Source organism: Chaetura pelagica, unplaced genomic scaffold (assembly GCF_000747805.2).
Source record: "Chaetura pelagica isolate M959 unplaced genomic scaffold, ChaPel_1.0 scaffold312, whole genome shotgun sequence".
NCBI classification, from domain to species: domain Eukaryota; kingdom Metazoa; phylum Chordata; class Aves; order Apodiformes; family Apodidae; genus Chaetura; species Chaetura pelagica.
This window is the reverse complement of record NW_009952485.1, coordinates 1,552,588-1,565,623: the sequence shown is the minus strand read 5'-3', so window position 1 is coordinate 1,565,623 and position 13,036 is coordinate 1,552,588. Positions and strand designations below refer to the sequence as shown.

Sequence of the window (13,036 nt, the reverse complement as noted above, 5' to 3'; positions counted from 1 at the left end):
TTTCTGTCACAGGTTAAATGTATCTGATTTCACCTGGAATATTACTGTTCCTTTCTCCCCTCACTTAAAGCAGGCTAGAGTTACACAGATGTGCTGTCACATGAAGATCCCACTGATATGCTGGCGCTGGCACACGTCATCATCATTTTGCTTCAGGCAAAATAAACATCCTCTGGGGCTTATCTGTGATGTTGTTTTGGAGGTTTTGTTAAATTTCATCTGCAAGGAAGTCTTCCAACAACAGAGACAATCACTTGTCAGTGTCTTTCTTGACAAAAGTCTTAAGATCTTCCTTGTCCATATCAAAGACTGCAGTTGTATTTTTCAAAGTATTCTTTTGGTTTGTTTCTATGTTTAATTATTAGTAGGTAGGGCTGAGTATGTGCCTGCTCATGCACGTAAGCAGGAACGGCAGTTGTGCAAATAACCAGTTTAAAAGTTCAGGGACTAAAAAAGTATCAGAAACCTCCTCCTGACTCCTCTCAGTCAACTGCCATGTGAAAAGAACGAAAAAAAGAAACCTATGTATTTGCATTTGAAACCATAGTCTTCTGATGATCTGCCAGTATTAGTTTGTCTCAGTGGAAGCTGAACGTCACACTAATATATTACTCTTGAGATGTGTGTGTGTGTGTGTGTGTGTGTAGTGTTGGAGAATGGGAGCCATAGTCTCGGCTCTCACCATTTGTAACCCATCCTGGTTTTATATACACTTCTTCTCTTTGTAGAAGTTGTGCAAGAACTAACTCCACATACAAAGAGCACACATTCCAGACCGGTGTTTTAGTGTTCTCACTTGATAATAATACTCTCTGTTTTGTCAAAGCATTTGTGAAACTGAGCTTGACACTCCATTTTGCAAGTGGGATGAAGCCTAGGACATTTGGAAGCTGGTTGTCTGAGAACAGTAATAGTCTAGTGACCAGAAAGTGTGCGCTAGTTGACCACTGCCAGCTGTGAGGCCAGGAAGGAGCCATAATGTTTGATCAGGCCTCTTGGAGAAGACAGGGAAGGCAAAATCTTATCTGAAGTAGTCCATGGGGCTTACCTTTCAGCCACTCCCATTGTCAGTTTTGCTCAGTCATTTGAAAAATAGTGCTGTGCAGGAGCCAACTGTTACTTATTTCTATGGCGTAGATTGTTTCAGAGTTGGTTAGAGGCCATGTGATGGCTGTAACTAACATGAGGTTCCTGGTTTTTGTTAAGGAAGCAGAGGAGGATATGCTCAGTTTCTAAAACTGCAGAGTTAGCGTTCCTGGTTTTGTCCAGTTGACTTTGCTTTTGCCATCCCAGTGCTTAGGAATGTTGTCTAAAGTTTCTCCCTGCATGCTTCTTGCTGTAAATACCAGCTAATTGTTCCACCTATGACCTGGGGTACCTGCATGTGGGTGCCTTTCTTGATCTTACTTCATGCTGCATTGGGTCAGCCTGAAGTTTTACTGAACCAGTGAGCTCCCAGCCATGTTAAGAGGGTTGGAGAGAAACAGTAAAAGCCAAGAACTAGAAGATGGCTTAGTGAATGCAGGCACCAGAAAAGCCATGAGGACTGTTGGGGTAAATTAAGTAGGAGCAGGGTTTCCAAGGAGGTCACTGTTTACCTGCTTTTTAAAGGAGGAATTTTATTGCCAAAATGTTTTTGCTGGGCAGTGATTTCCACAGACTATTTAACTGGAAGTTATTTAGTGCCCATCTCGGCTTTGAAATCTCTTCTTTCATTCCACATGTTTTATAGCAGTCAAGTTTTCAGAATTTGAAACCTCTTTTTTATGTAGCTTGTCTTTATTTTATATACAACTTCTAGGTTGTTGATGGTTCTCCAAACCAATTGGCATGATGGCTGTTTTTCATAGCACTAAAATAAAAAGCTGCTGCAGGCAAAAGGAACGAGATCCTACCAACTGCGAATAGAGGAGGGTAAATGAACCTTGTCTGAAAGCACACATGGCTGTAGACAGAGCCCTCTGTTAGTATGTATCATACAATTTAGTCTTAATATGGCAATCATGGCATAAAAGACAACCAAGAATCCCACTTAGGTGTACTATTTGTCATGAGTTATTTTCCCAGTTGAATGTTCCCAATAGACTTTACTTGGGTGTTAGGTATACAGCCTTATCTTGGATCACACTAGAATATTTTAGTGTGTGGTAGTTCAGTGTTCAGCTCTCTTCAGAGTGATTTGATTTATTTCTGGGATCCTTTCTTTCACATTTGTGTTTATTCCAGTGTGTCCTTGGAAAAGAGAGTTGTTGAACATAGAGTTGTGATACAGATGCAAACACAAAGCTTGCTGTGCTTGCTGCTCAGCTTGTTTCACACTGCTCAATCTTCCCAAATACTTGTAGGGAGAATATTGCTTTTGTGTTTAATAGTTGTTATTTATTTTATTAATGATATTTACATGAATTGCCATATTAGAAAAGGATGGGTTATGGCAGCAGATGCATTCATTCCCTGCTGGTCTTTTGAAACCAGCTTTGAGCATCGGTTTTGCAGGAGCTCCCATTCAGATAGTCAGGTTCCTTTACCTCAAATTGCTAACACCTGTAGTCATTCACCCTCTTTTTCACACATAGGATAACCTGAGTGATGACTCCCAGGGATGTTGCCTTGAGGTAATGATCCCCATCACTTAAAGCTCTGAACTATCAAAAGCCTTATGGTGCTCCTTAGGAAGTGCAACAATGGCATATATACCTGGAAGCAGTAGTTTATTTTTTTCCACCTGCTTTTTAAACAACTACCATAAAGTGAGTGCCAGGGAGGGTGTAGATGAAAGTCCAAACCTCACCTTTGACATTTGTACAGTGTATGTGGGCTTACAACAGCATCCTCAGTCTTCCCTTGTGAGTAACTCATGTGGGAGCACTGCTTCCATATTGTCAGGTTGAGCCACTACAGTGGCTGCTGAGACGTGTGTTCGCTTTTCACAGTGGGAGACTTGGGGTATAGAGAGATTAAGTGTCTTTTCCAGGTTCTATGAGAACCACCCTGCTGGTAACAGAGCCCCACTCTACCTGTGCCTGCCTCTCCAGTGACCAGAACAACGGTCCAGCAGAGGCCACATCTGGTCCCTCAATACGCTTTGCTCCTCCTCTTTGCTTTCAAATACAGCTGTAGTTCTGGCCAGTGAGGGGAAAATCCTAGTAACAGACAAATTTGCTTTAATCTTTACTTCCTTGCAAAGCAAATTGTCTCATTATAGTACAATGAAGCTGTAATTGAAATTTAGATGATTTTTTTTTTCCCCCTTTTTTCTGTATGGGTATATGTGATCTAGGTTTTGCCCCTAAATCATGATCTTGTGTTTGACTGCCAGGAGCTTAATTGTTGGCAGTGTGTTCAGGTACATTTTACAGACTGTGCTGCCACCTGCAGGAGGTGCTATTATAAAAAGAGAGAAAAAATTGTGGGTGGATTTGGTGTTTTTTTGCAGCCAGACATTTCAATGTATGCTGTGGTAAAAACCATCGCAGGACACTTGGTCTCCTGTACCAGAAGAGTAAATGGCAGCCCAGCTTATTTTCCATTAATTTTCAGGTACAGCATCTGTATTTCAGATGAGCCCTCTGGCATCCTGCAGTTGATTTTTCCATTGTGGGTTGTTTGGGTGTTTTTTTTAATTTGCTACCACTTCTTTATTCACAATTTTATTCTTTTTAAATGTTGTAACGGGGGAAAAGATGAAACAAAAGCTGAAACTTCACTTCCACTGACAACCCCCTGAGAATTGCTTTAAAAGCCAAAGTATTCCAGTGGCAAATGGAAACATCAACTCTTTCTTTCTGAAGATGGCGTTTTACCAAAATAGAAAAGATGATGTTCAAACATATTTTTTTAAATCATAAAAAAGCCCAATAAAAGTCAAATGTGTCTTTTTTGATCAGCAGCAAAAAGACAAAGACCAGCCCTTTAAGTCAGATGCTGTAAACTGACCTTTGGAGAAAAAGGAGAGGTTTGAGTGGTTTTCCACAAATGCTAATGGCCTAGAAAACATGTTTACCCAGGGCTGGGGGGTGGCTGCTGCTCTGCTACCAGCTCAAAATGTCCGGAATGACACTTTCATTCACAGATGTCTTTCGTCTGTGCCTCAGAGGTCCGGGGTCAAAGCAGCACCGGCAGGCAGGTAGGCAGGGGCGAAAGGTTTGATCAGTCTGTGATGGCTCCGCTCGCTCTGCATTTGTCTCTGAGGTATTGCTGCCCGGGGGGGACAGTCGGGCTCTGGTCCTACTCACTTCCTATTATCCATGTGACTTGTCTCCGCCACGCTGGAGTCACTTTGATTTGCCTGATGTACTGCTTGACAAAGCTGGGTGATGGCTGAGAAGTGGATCCAGCTGCTCTGAGAAGCGCACACCTGACATGCCAGTCCTGGTGCGGGCACATCATGGGGAGCATTTTTTAATTCAATGTAATTTATGCATTCTTGCAGTCCTGTGTGTGCCTGGCCTGTCAGCCAGTGCCTAGATGAAGGCTGACAGTTGTCATCCAGGGCCTGAAGGTAGCCTCACATAATGACACATTAGACATACTAATGATGTTTTCTTCTGGCATAATGTTTTCTTCTCAACTTTATTCTCTCCTCTCTCCCCCGCCCCCTCTTCCCTCCCTCCCTCCCAACTACAGGGATGCTCAGGACACAAACACGCCAAGGAGACTGTGTCTGCAGAGAATGTGGAAAATGCTTTACCCAAACCAGTCACCTCAGGACTCATCAGAGGTCCCATGCAGGTACCTTTTCACACTCATTCTTGCTTTCTTCCTTTCCCACTTGCCTGCTTTTGGATCCGGTTAACAAAATGCCAAGAATTACATTTCACATACCGTGCTAACCTAAGTAATTCCAGTACCTAAATGTAATAGACAGGTTTTTTATTTTTATGACTATTGCTCTTGTTCTCCGGATATTGCTTACCTGATCCCTGCCCGAACTCCATAAAATTGCAATGCATTTCAGATAAGTCTGTTTGCAAATGTTTTATTTTAATTAGAGAGTAGGGTACTCAGAAATGAATATGCTAATGAATTCTGTTGCCACCAGCACAAATTGAAATCAAAGTACCCCTTTCAGCACAACATAAGGCTTTGTTTTGCCTCATCGTTGCTGTTGACAGGAACATTTTTGCAGGAAACAAGATTTTCCTGCAGAGACCGGTCAGCCCTAAAATGGGAAATCCCTACCAGCCATTTTTAACCTGATGTGGTCTGTGGTTGAAGATGTAGGAGTCTAAAGCCACCAATGTCAAAAGACCTCCTGAGCATTGCATGAGACACTGAGACTAGTGGGTTCCTCCTGAAAAGTGTGAATGATGCATAGATAAGCCAGTCTGATGCAAAATGACAGAGGCCAAATGGTAAGTAATGCAAGAAGAGGGTCCCTTTACACACACACTGATAATTAATGTTGTCAGTGATTGCTTTCTTCAGCAGCGAAGTCTGAATTAAAAAGGGCAGTGGCCCTAGGCTGCCATTAGCACACTCTCTTACAGTAAGTGTTACGGTAAATTGGTATTTTCCGGCCACAGGCTAGTAGCTGGTGTCTTTTTTTGAACGTGGTTAATCTGTAATGGTCTCAAATAATGTACACACACTAACGAAGCTTGAATGTTCATCTGTTAACAAGCCCCCTTGTTCCCACAGTGGTATTTGAGTCTAATGGACTCCGAGGTACTGAAGTTCACACCACCTCCGCAGATGCCCCAAAACAAGTATGTTTTACAATTAATTGGATGTTTGGTTTTTAATGTGGTAGCTGGGAAAAAGTTGCACAGTGATACTCATCACTAAAGTGCTGACTCTTTTATAACGTGCATAAATAATAACGGCATTGCTTGGATTTTAACTCTTAAAGTTTTTAAGCATTTCATCAAAGTCTGTTATATAGAGAGTCAGTTAATTGTAGAGAAGATAGTGTTTAAATAAATATGTTACCAGCTTACCTGGGGACTGGGTGGGGTAGGTAACTGTAATGCACAGTGATACATAATAGTGAGATAGAACATAAATAAATAATTTGCCTTTACGACTAACACATTTTCTGGTGCAACAGTACAATCCATGCTTAGTCTGTGTTTTTCTGAAGAGTATGCATACCCTGATATCCAGTATCTGGCCTTTGAAAGGCTCTCATCCTCCAGTTGTGTGGGGTTTTTTTAATTTAATTTTGACTACAGCACTTTTCCTGTCCTCCTGTCTCTTTCTAAACAATTGCAGATGGCTTTGGCCATGCTCAGAGAATGCATCTCTGTGTTAGTTCCACCTTCATGAAGTTTAGGAATTGTTCTTTACTTGCTTAGTAAACATCCTCACTGGGCACCACCTCATTGCATAGTTCATATGCTGCACCCTTCATGGAGATTCTTACCACCTTCTCTGTTGCATCTTTCTGGCCCAAAGGCTGTTTGTGGAAGCCAGCCCCTGCCACGGGAGTATCTGAGTTGCTGTCAGGATGTAGGAGTGGCCAGCAACTCTCATAAAGCATTCAAGGTGGTGTAGCACTTAAGTAGTTGTTGCAGACAGTGTTTGCTTTGCTTTTGTGGGACAGTAGCAGCAAGATTATGATATTGTTGGAGAGGCAGACGAAAGTGTTTTCCTTGTGATGCTTATAAAATTGTGCAGGGACGTAACTTCTAGTAGAAGTATGTGACAGAGTGAAATACTTCAGCTCTGCAAACTAGCTCAGCTAGTCTTGTTCTCATCAGTTTGGTAATGTAGATTTAGTAAACCTAAGCATCTTTAAAATACTCTTTCATCTCTTTGTGCTTATGGTTTTCTCTCCTGTCCAGTCAAGATTGTATTCTGAAGGTATCTGGGCTTTTTTCCTCTAAAAGATAATCTAAGGTCAAAGTTGGAAATACATTTCCAAAAAATTCTGAAATGGCTATGTCTGTCCAGAAAGAGATGCAGCAGCTCAGTCCACATCTGGACTCCTTTGTAATTTGGGTTGTATTGTTGCACAATAAATTCACTCATTATTTTGTCTTTGTAAACTACTGCCACGCCAGAATTTATTGGCTAACTTCTTCCACAGAAAATGTAGTTTGCTTTTGCAGTCTCAGTCCATGTCAATCTGTCTTCAAAGCATTTGATTAAATCACAGCATCTCTCAATGTAGCAAAATACTGGATAGGGGTTAGCTTCCTGAATCGCTTCATCTCTTGCCAGTCAGTATTTCTTCCACAGAAGCTGCAGTATGATCACTTCTCCAGGAGATAGTTCCCTTTCTTTTGTCTTGTTTGTTCCTCAGTGTCAGCCTTTGTTGCAGTTTGTCAGCATCTCTGTCATTTAGGATTATTCAGTTGTCTGCCGTTCTGCTTGCTCTCATTGTGAGCAAGCTTTGTGCTCCCCCAGAAGACTCCACCTGCACAGTCCCTGGGCCTTAGAGAGGTAATACACTCATATTTACCTGCAGCTGTAGGGGCCTTCAGAAGCACAGAGATGAGCTTGCACTGTGGAAGATGCCTGCAGCATTCTACTAACGTTATGATTTCCCACTTTAAACATTGTCACTCTGTGTCCTCTTTTCATTTCTTAATTGGGCACAGATCTATTTGTGAGAGTTTATGGTGTAAAGTCAGTTCAAGTTACAGAAGTGCCATGCACATGCTCCAAGCAAGAAAAAATAGTTAACATATACAGTAGCCTGAGAATGAAAAGTTTTCTTCTTAGTATTAGGAGGAAATTATTCACTTTACATAATGTTTCTTCTGCACAGGTAAAATATCTCCCCTCAAGTAGTCTGCTGAAGAGTAAAACTATTGATGTTAGTATTTCAGTTCCCCCAACACCTTCAGTAGTCAACCTGAAGATCATCTCTAAAGGTTTCTTTTATGAAAGAATGTTAGGTAGGGCTTTTAAAATCCCCCAGCGTAGTAGCTTACAACAGTGCTACATTAGATAGCAATTTTCTCACAGAATAATTCTACTTCCATGTGTTAAAAATAGGTTCTACTGCCAGGTTTTTTTTAAAAATGAGCCAGTTAAATCTATATTTAGGTGTCTAAATAAGAGATCTACTTTAGGGTATGGAACCACCAGCAGGAGATGCACTCGCCATCACTGAAAAGTAGGCCACCTCTAGGGGCATGTTGAGAATACTATACGCACCCACCCAGTTTTGATAATATTAGCACTGGGCTGTATTTCATGCTTTGGTATCACCACTAGTGAAGGATAAACAAAATGCAGGAAATAAGATACTCTTCTCCTTCATAACATTATTCAGTGTGGTTTCTTACTTCTACCTGAATGCTTTAAAAAAACAAAGGAGGGCATTTTTACATCAAATTAATTTGTAGCGAACTCTGGAATGTTTCCAACTCTTCTTTGTCTAAAGGACAAAAAATGCTCATTACGTACCCCAAGTCAATACAATATGTGCAAAGTCATGTAGATTCTCTTGAAATGCTGCCATATTAAACATTATGAATATTCTGAGTATTTTTATAAATGTTAGTATCCCAATATACCCATAATTAAGCTTGCCTTATCCACAATGAATATGTATCTTAATTTGGAAACACTAGGCAGCATCCAAAGGCCTGATTTAATAGGCATGAATTCGGGGAGTGTGGTCTAGTTGCTTATACAGGGCATGACAAAAGCTGGCTCCCATTTGGAAGGGTCCCTGCGACCATGCGTATCTTGAAGCTGCTGCAGCTCTCAAAGCAAAGCTCTTCTGAAGCATGGGGTCGTTTCAGAGACACTGCTTGATGCTGCAGCATTGCAGTCAGAAGCCCAGTTCCCAAGTGCACTCAGTGGCACAGGAGGCTTTTGCAAAATGGTGACAGCAGTGGTAGCAATTTCTAATACATGTGCCTTACATAAAACTGCTGCTGCTGCATTTCTAAAAATGCATTAAAACTTGGCCTGTTTTAGGATTATAGTTTATCCTCAGTCAGTACTGTGTCTAACCATATGCTAAAAAATGTAAAAGATAAGTAATTGGGTATTTGAAAGGCATGATTTACTGTTTAGCAATGAGGAAGAATTCGGTCTAATTGAGGGTATGTGTATGTGAAGCATATTTGCAGTGCTGGAACTAGAGATACCAAGTTCTTTCACCTTTTGTGTGAGTGAAGCAAGCAAAACTCCTAAAACTCCAACCTTTGCCCTCTCTGGAAAAACACCTTTTTATTCATAGAAAATAAATTAAAAGCTATATCCCAGGCAAAAAAATAAAAAAAGTAAAAAAAAAAATAAAATCACTGTTGGTATGATGTGTATCTTTGGCTGAAGCTTTTGTTGTGCCAGAAGGTCATGAAGGTCATTTACTGTGAAGGCACGGTAGACACCACAGTTCTTGGGCTTCATTCCCTGAAAAGAGACTTGCGCAGTAGGTCCTCTGTGATAAGGGCAAACCACTTTCATTAAGGAGTCCATGAGCCTTCATTTTCTCCATTCCAAGTATTCTAAAACATTTCTTGAAGTGTTAAATACTTGAGATACCATAAATGTGAACAGTCAGAATTTGGGGAATAGACAGATTGGAAAGAACCATCAAGAAAGCACTATATACAAGTACACACACATGTACTGTCAAGAAGCTTGGGGGAAAGGTGAGGGGGCATCTGTTACCTCTAATGTTTTCATACTCCAGCAACACTACAGCCCTACTTGTGCTAAATCAACTTTGGAGTGAAGGGGAGGAGTAAAAACCCCAAATAAATTAAAACATTATTTAAACCATTGGTTTATGGGTTTTGGTTGGTTTTCCCTTTTTTTTTGCCTTTGAAATTTTAACACTGTCTGTTAGAAGTTCTATTTATGACATTTGTTCATATGAAACGTCTTGCCCCAGTTCCTTGCAGAGTTTCTACTAAAGATCATGATTAATAGTTCAGTCCTCATTATTGCAAATGTTATTTTTAAATAGTTATTCTGAGAACAAGAATTCCATTAATCAAAATAATAGATAATGAACAAATAAATGGCAACCTAATTTGTCTCGTTCATACATATGGAGATTATAATGCAAACAATCAAGGAATCATGGAGGCTGCTCTACTAGTGTCTGAGTAATATGCATGTACTCTATGTCCATTAGTTTATAAGCATTATAGACAGGATTAGCAGCTGCAGTTCTTGTCCCAACACTTTCCCTTTGCCAGCAAACTGGAGCAGTATCTGTGCTCCAAACTGATCTTTGCAATTTATTTCAATGACTTGCAATAATCTCTCTCCAGTATACTAACATGCACACAAACTGATTTTTTCCTGTTAATTGGTGAAAAGCCCTGCAAAGTTGGTATGAAAGCAGCTTTTGGCAGAGAAACTGTAGGTTTCACTTAGAGATCTTCTGGTTTTCCCATTTAAAATGCTGAAAGTGAATAAAGCCTACTTTTTAAAATGGTAAACATTTCACTTCAGGAAGAATTTAGCTGGTTCAAAATCCCACTGCCCCTCAGGTCGGGGGGGTGTGAGTGAGCCACTGGGTGAGTTTTGGCACGCCTGAAGCTCAGGTCTGTTTCCCAGTGACACCAGGAGAGCAGCTGAGTGTCAGAAGGGTCTGACCACCCTCTCACCCACCACCCGTGGCCCCTACATGCCCCTGCCAGCTGGAATGAGGATGGATCTGCCTCCCAGAACCCTGCACACTATCCCAAAAATGCACCCCTAATTACAGCTCTTTTTTTTCAGTTCTCTACCCAAGGAAACTGGGGCGAGGCGCCTGCCGTCCCTTTCCTTCCCTCCCTCCTCCCCTGGCTCGGCAAAACCCTGCCGCGCTCCCCCATGGATGTAGTGCTGGTTCGATAGGAGAAGTTTTAATGATGAATGCCTCCTCCTGGAATTGTGGCTCTGTCTCTCAGGCATGATGCAGCCGCGCAAAAATGTAAAGCATCTTTCTTGTTTTACTGCAGGAAATTCAGCATCCAACTAAGGAAGTTTTATCACATCTCTCATTCAGTTACTGTTTCCTACATTTCAAATATACTGCCATCTGTACAGCAGCTTTTTTTTTCTTTAATTTTGTTGCAAATCTTTCCGACTTAAACCAAACTTTGACTGGTAAATGTCATGAATCTTGGGCCAGGTTTAATTAGGAATTTTCTAAATCTATTAACAAAAGAGATGCACTTAATACATTATGTCAACCAGAGCTGGGCTTTCTTTAGCTATTTTGAGGGCTGCCATAGGCACAGCTTGAAACTTGCTTGGATTTTACATGGGTTCCGTATTTTATGTTGCATTAATTTAAAATGGTCTGTTTCACTTCATCAAGACTTTAGCTTAAGGATAATGCATTTATGTAAGATTAATCTTGCCATGTTGTTTTAGGATCAGGATTGTAAACTGCATTGTTCCGACAGTGATGTTCTAAATGTCATTTTAAAGCCTTTCTTGGGAGCTTCAGGCTCCCGCTTATTCATGATGTTATCTTTAATTTCACTTGATTTTAGAATATCCCTGCTATTTTTTTCAGCGTGGTAATTATTCATTAAAATTGGCTAAAAAAAATAAAAGGGAGATGACAAGGGAGGGGAGGGGAAAGCTGCCTTAGCATTTGACAGACCTGTGCAGGAATTCAGTTTTTCTTCTTTCAGCTGCCTCTGTGACCTCGAACTTCAGCCATTTTAAAACACTGATCTGGTTATGAATCCGTCTTGACTAGCTCAAAATTCTCCTTTTTGGAGGCCACCTCTTCCCCTCCTTGTTCTCAGCCGTCTCTGAACTGCTCCATCAGACGCTATTACTTGCTTTTCTAGTCTGTCAGGGCTTATAGGGGTCTGACAGGCTTTGTCTGGCTGGAGATGATTCCAAAAACCCCCCGACACTTCTGATGTGGTGGGCCAAAACGAGCGTGCGCCGCGCTAATAAAGGGTGGCGAACACCGGCAGGGCTTGCTGAAGTGTTGCGCCTGGGAGCAGAGGCCAGAATATGAGCTTTTTTTCCCTGTCTCGTCCTTCTTGCAGGGGAGAGACCACGGCGGTGCGGAGGTCACCCACACGCTGCCTCTCCGGAAGGGAACCTAGAGCCCCGTCGGAGGAGCCCCCGGGCCAGCGGCCCCTGCCCCGCCGGGCAGCGCTGGCAGCCCCCGAGCAGCGGCAGCGCTGCCTCCCTGCCAGCCATCGCCTCGCCCGGAGCCGCTGCGCCAGACTGAACCCAGCGCTCTGCCAGGAGGGGGGTGCCTCTGCGCTGTTAATCATCTTAAAATAAATGAAGATGCTACACGAGATATATATAAATTGACGTACTAATCAGTCCCATGGTTCCTTATTTCCTTTGTAATAAACAGTGGAGTTGGCAAGCACTGTGGCAGCACAAGGCATCTATATTAATCAAGAGAAGTTTGAGACACTGGAAAAATTAAACTTTATGTGATTTGGACAGCATGAAGAAGTTAAGCACTGTAACAAAAACCTCCCTGATGCTCACAATGACTATTTGATACATTTGAAAAACAGCAGTGGATTCGAGGGCTGGAGAAGTATTAATTAATGAAACTGCCACTGCCTGTCACGCTGAAAAGCAAATTAAAAAAAACCCCAAAACAACAGAGAGAGGAAGAATGGGGGGTGTGGGGAAAAGGTGGCACTCGGTGCTGAGAAAGCAATGCTTGATGAAGGATTAAAGGGACTAAAGAGAAAGACCGTCATTCTGCAATGGATTGTTTCATTACAGTTTGGGGACCACTTGCATTTCTAGTGCTCTTGCTCTTGACTGTGCACCATTAATAGTATGTGAATATGGAAATTGAAACACTTCCAGAGAAAAGCTTCTATTCTGCTTTGGAAAAGAAAAGCTAGTCAAACACTAAGAAAAAAAACCCAGGCTTCTGTGTTTTACTCTCAGGACCTTTTTGTTTGTAACAGGGCTACTTTCTTCAACCTGATCACAAAGGAAGTCTTCACATTAAAAAAAAAAACAAAAAACAAAAAAACCCAACACATTAAAAAGCAGAGAAAGAAATAATAAAACGCTTAGCTGTCTAACGCCGTTGATCTGTGTACTACTTAGAAGAGAAAAGGTGTCTCTGAACAAGTTCAGGCAGCCCTGGGCCCATAAAGGTACTCTCTGCTCCTGTGTTTGGTTCAGC

At 41.6% G+C, this 13,036-nt stretch overlaps 1 protein-coding gene across 1 annotated transcript in view; it reads left to right on the top strand.

The window, feature by feature from the left end:
• The window catches only part of ZNF516 (zinc finger protein 516), a 55,670-nt gene extending 43,698 nt beyond the window's left edge, over nt 1-11,972 (top strand). The window contains exons 3-5 of the mRNA XM_010008822.1: nt 4,627-4,731; nt 5,641-5,708; nt 11,913-11,972. Of these exons, the coding sequence (XP_010007124.1) occupies nt 4,627-4,731; nt 5,641-5,708; nt 11,913-11,972 (233 nt within the window). The remainder of the gene's footprint in view (nt 1-4,626; nt 4,732-5,640; nt 5,709-11,912) is intronic.
• Nucleotides 11,973-13,036: the final 1,064 nt, after the last annotated feature.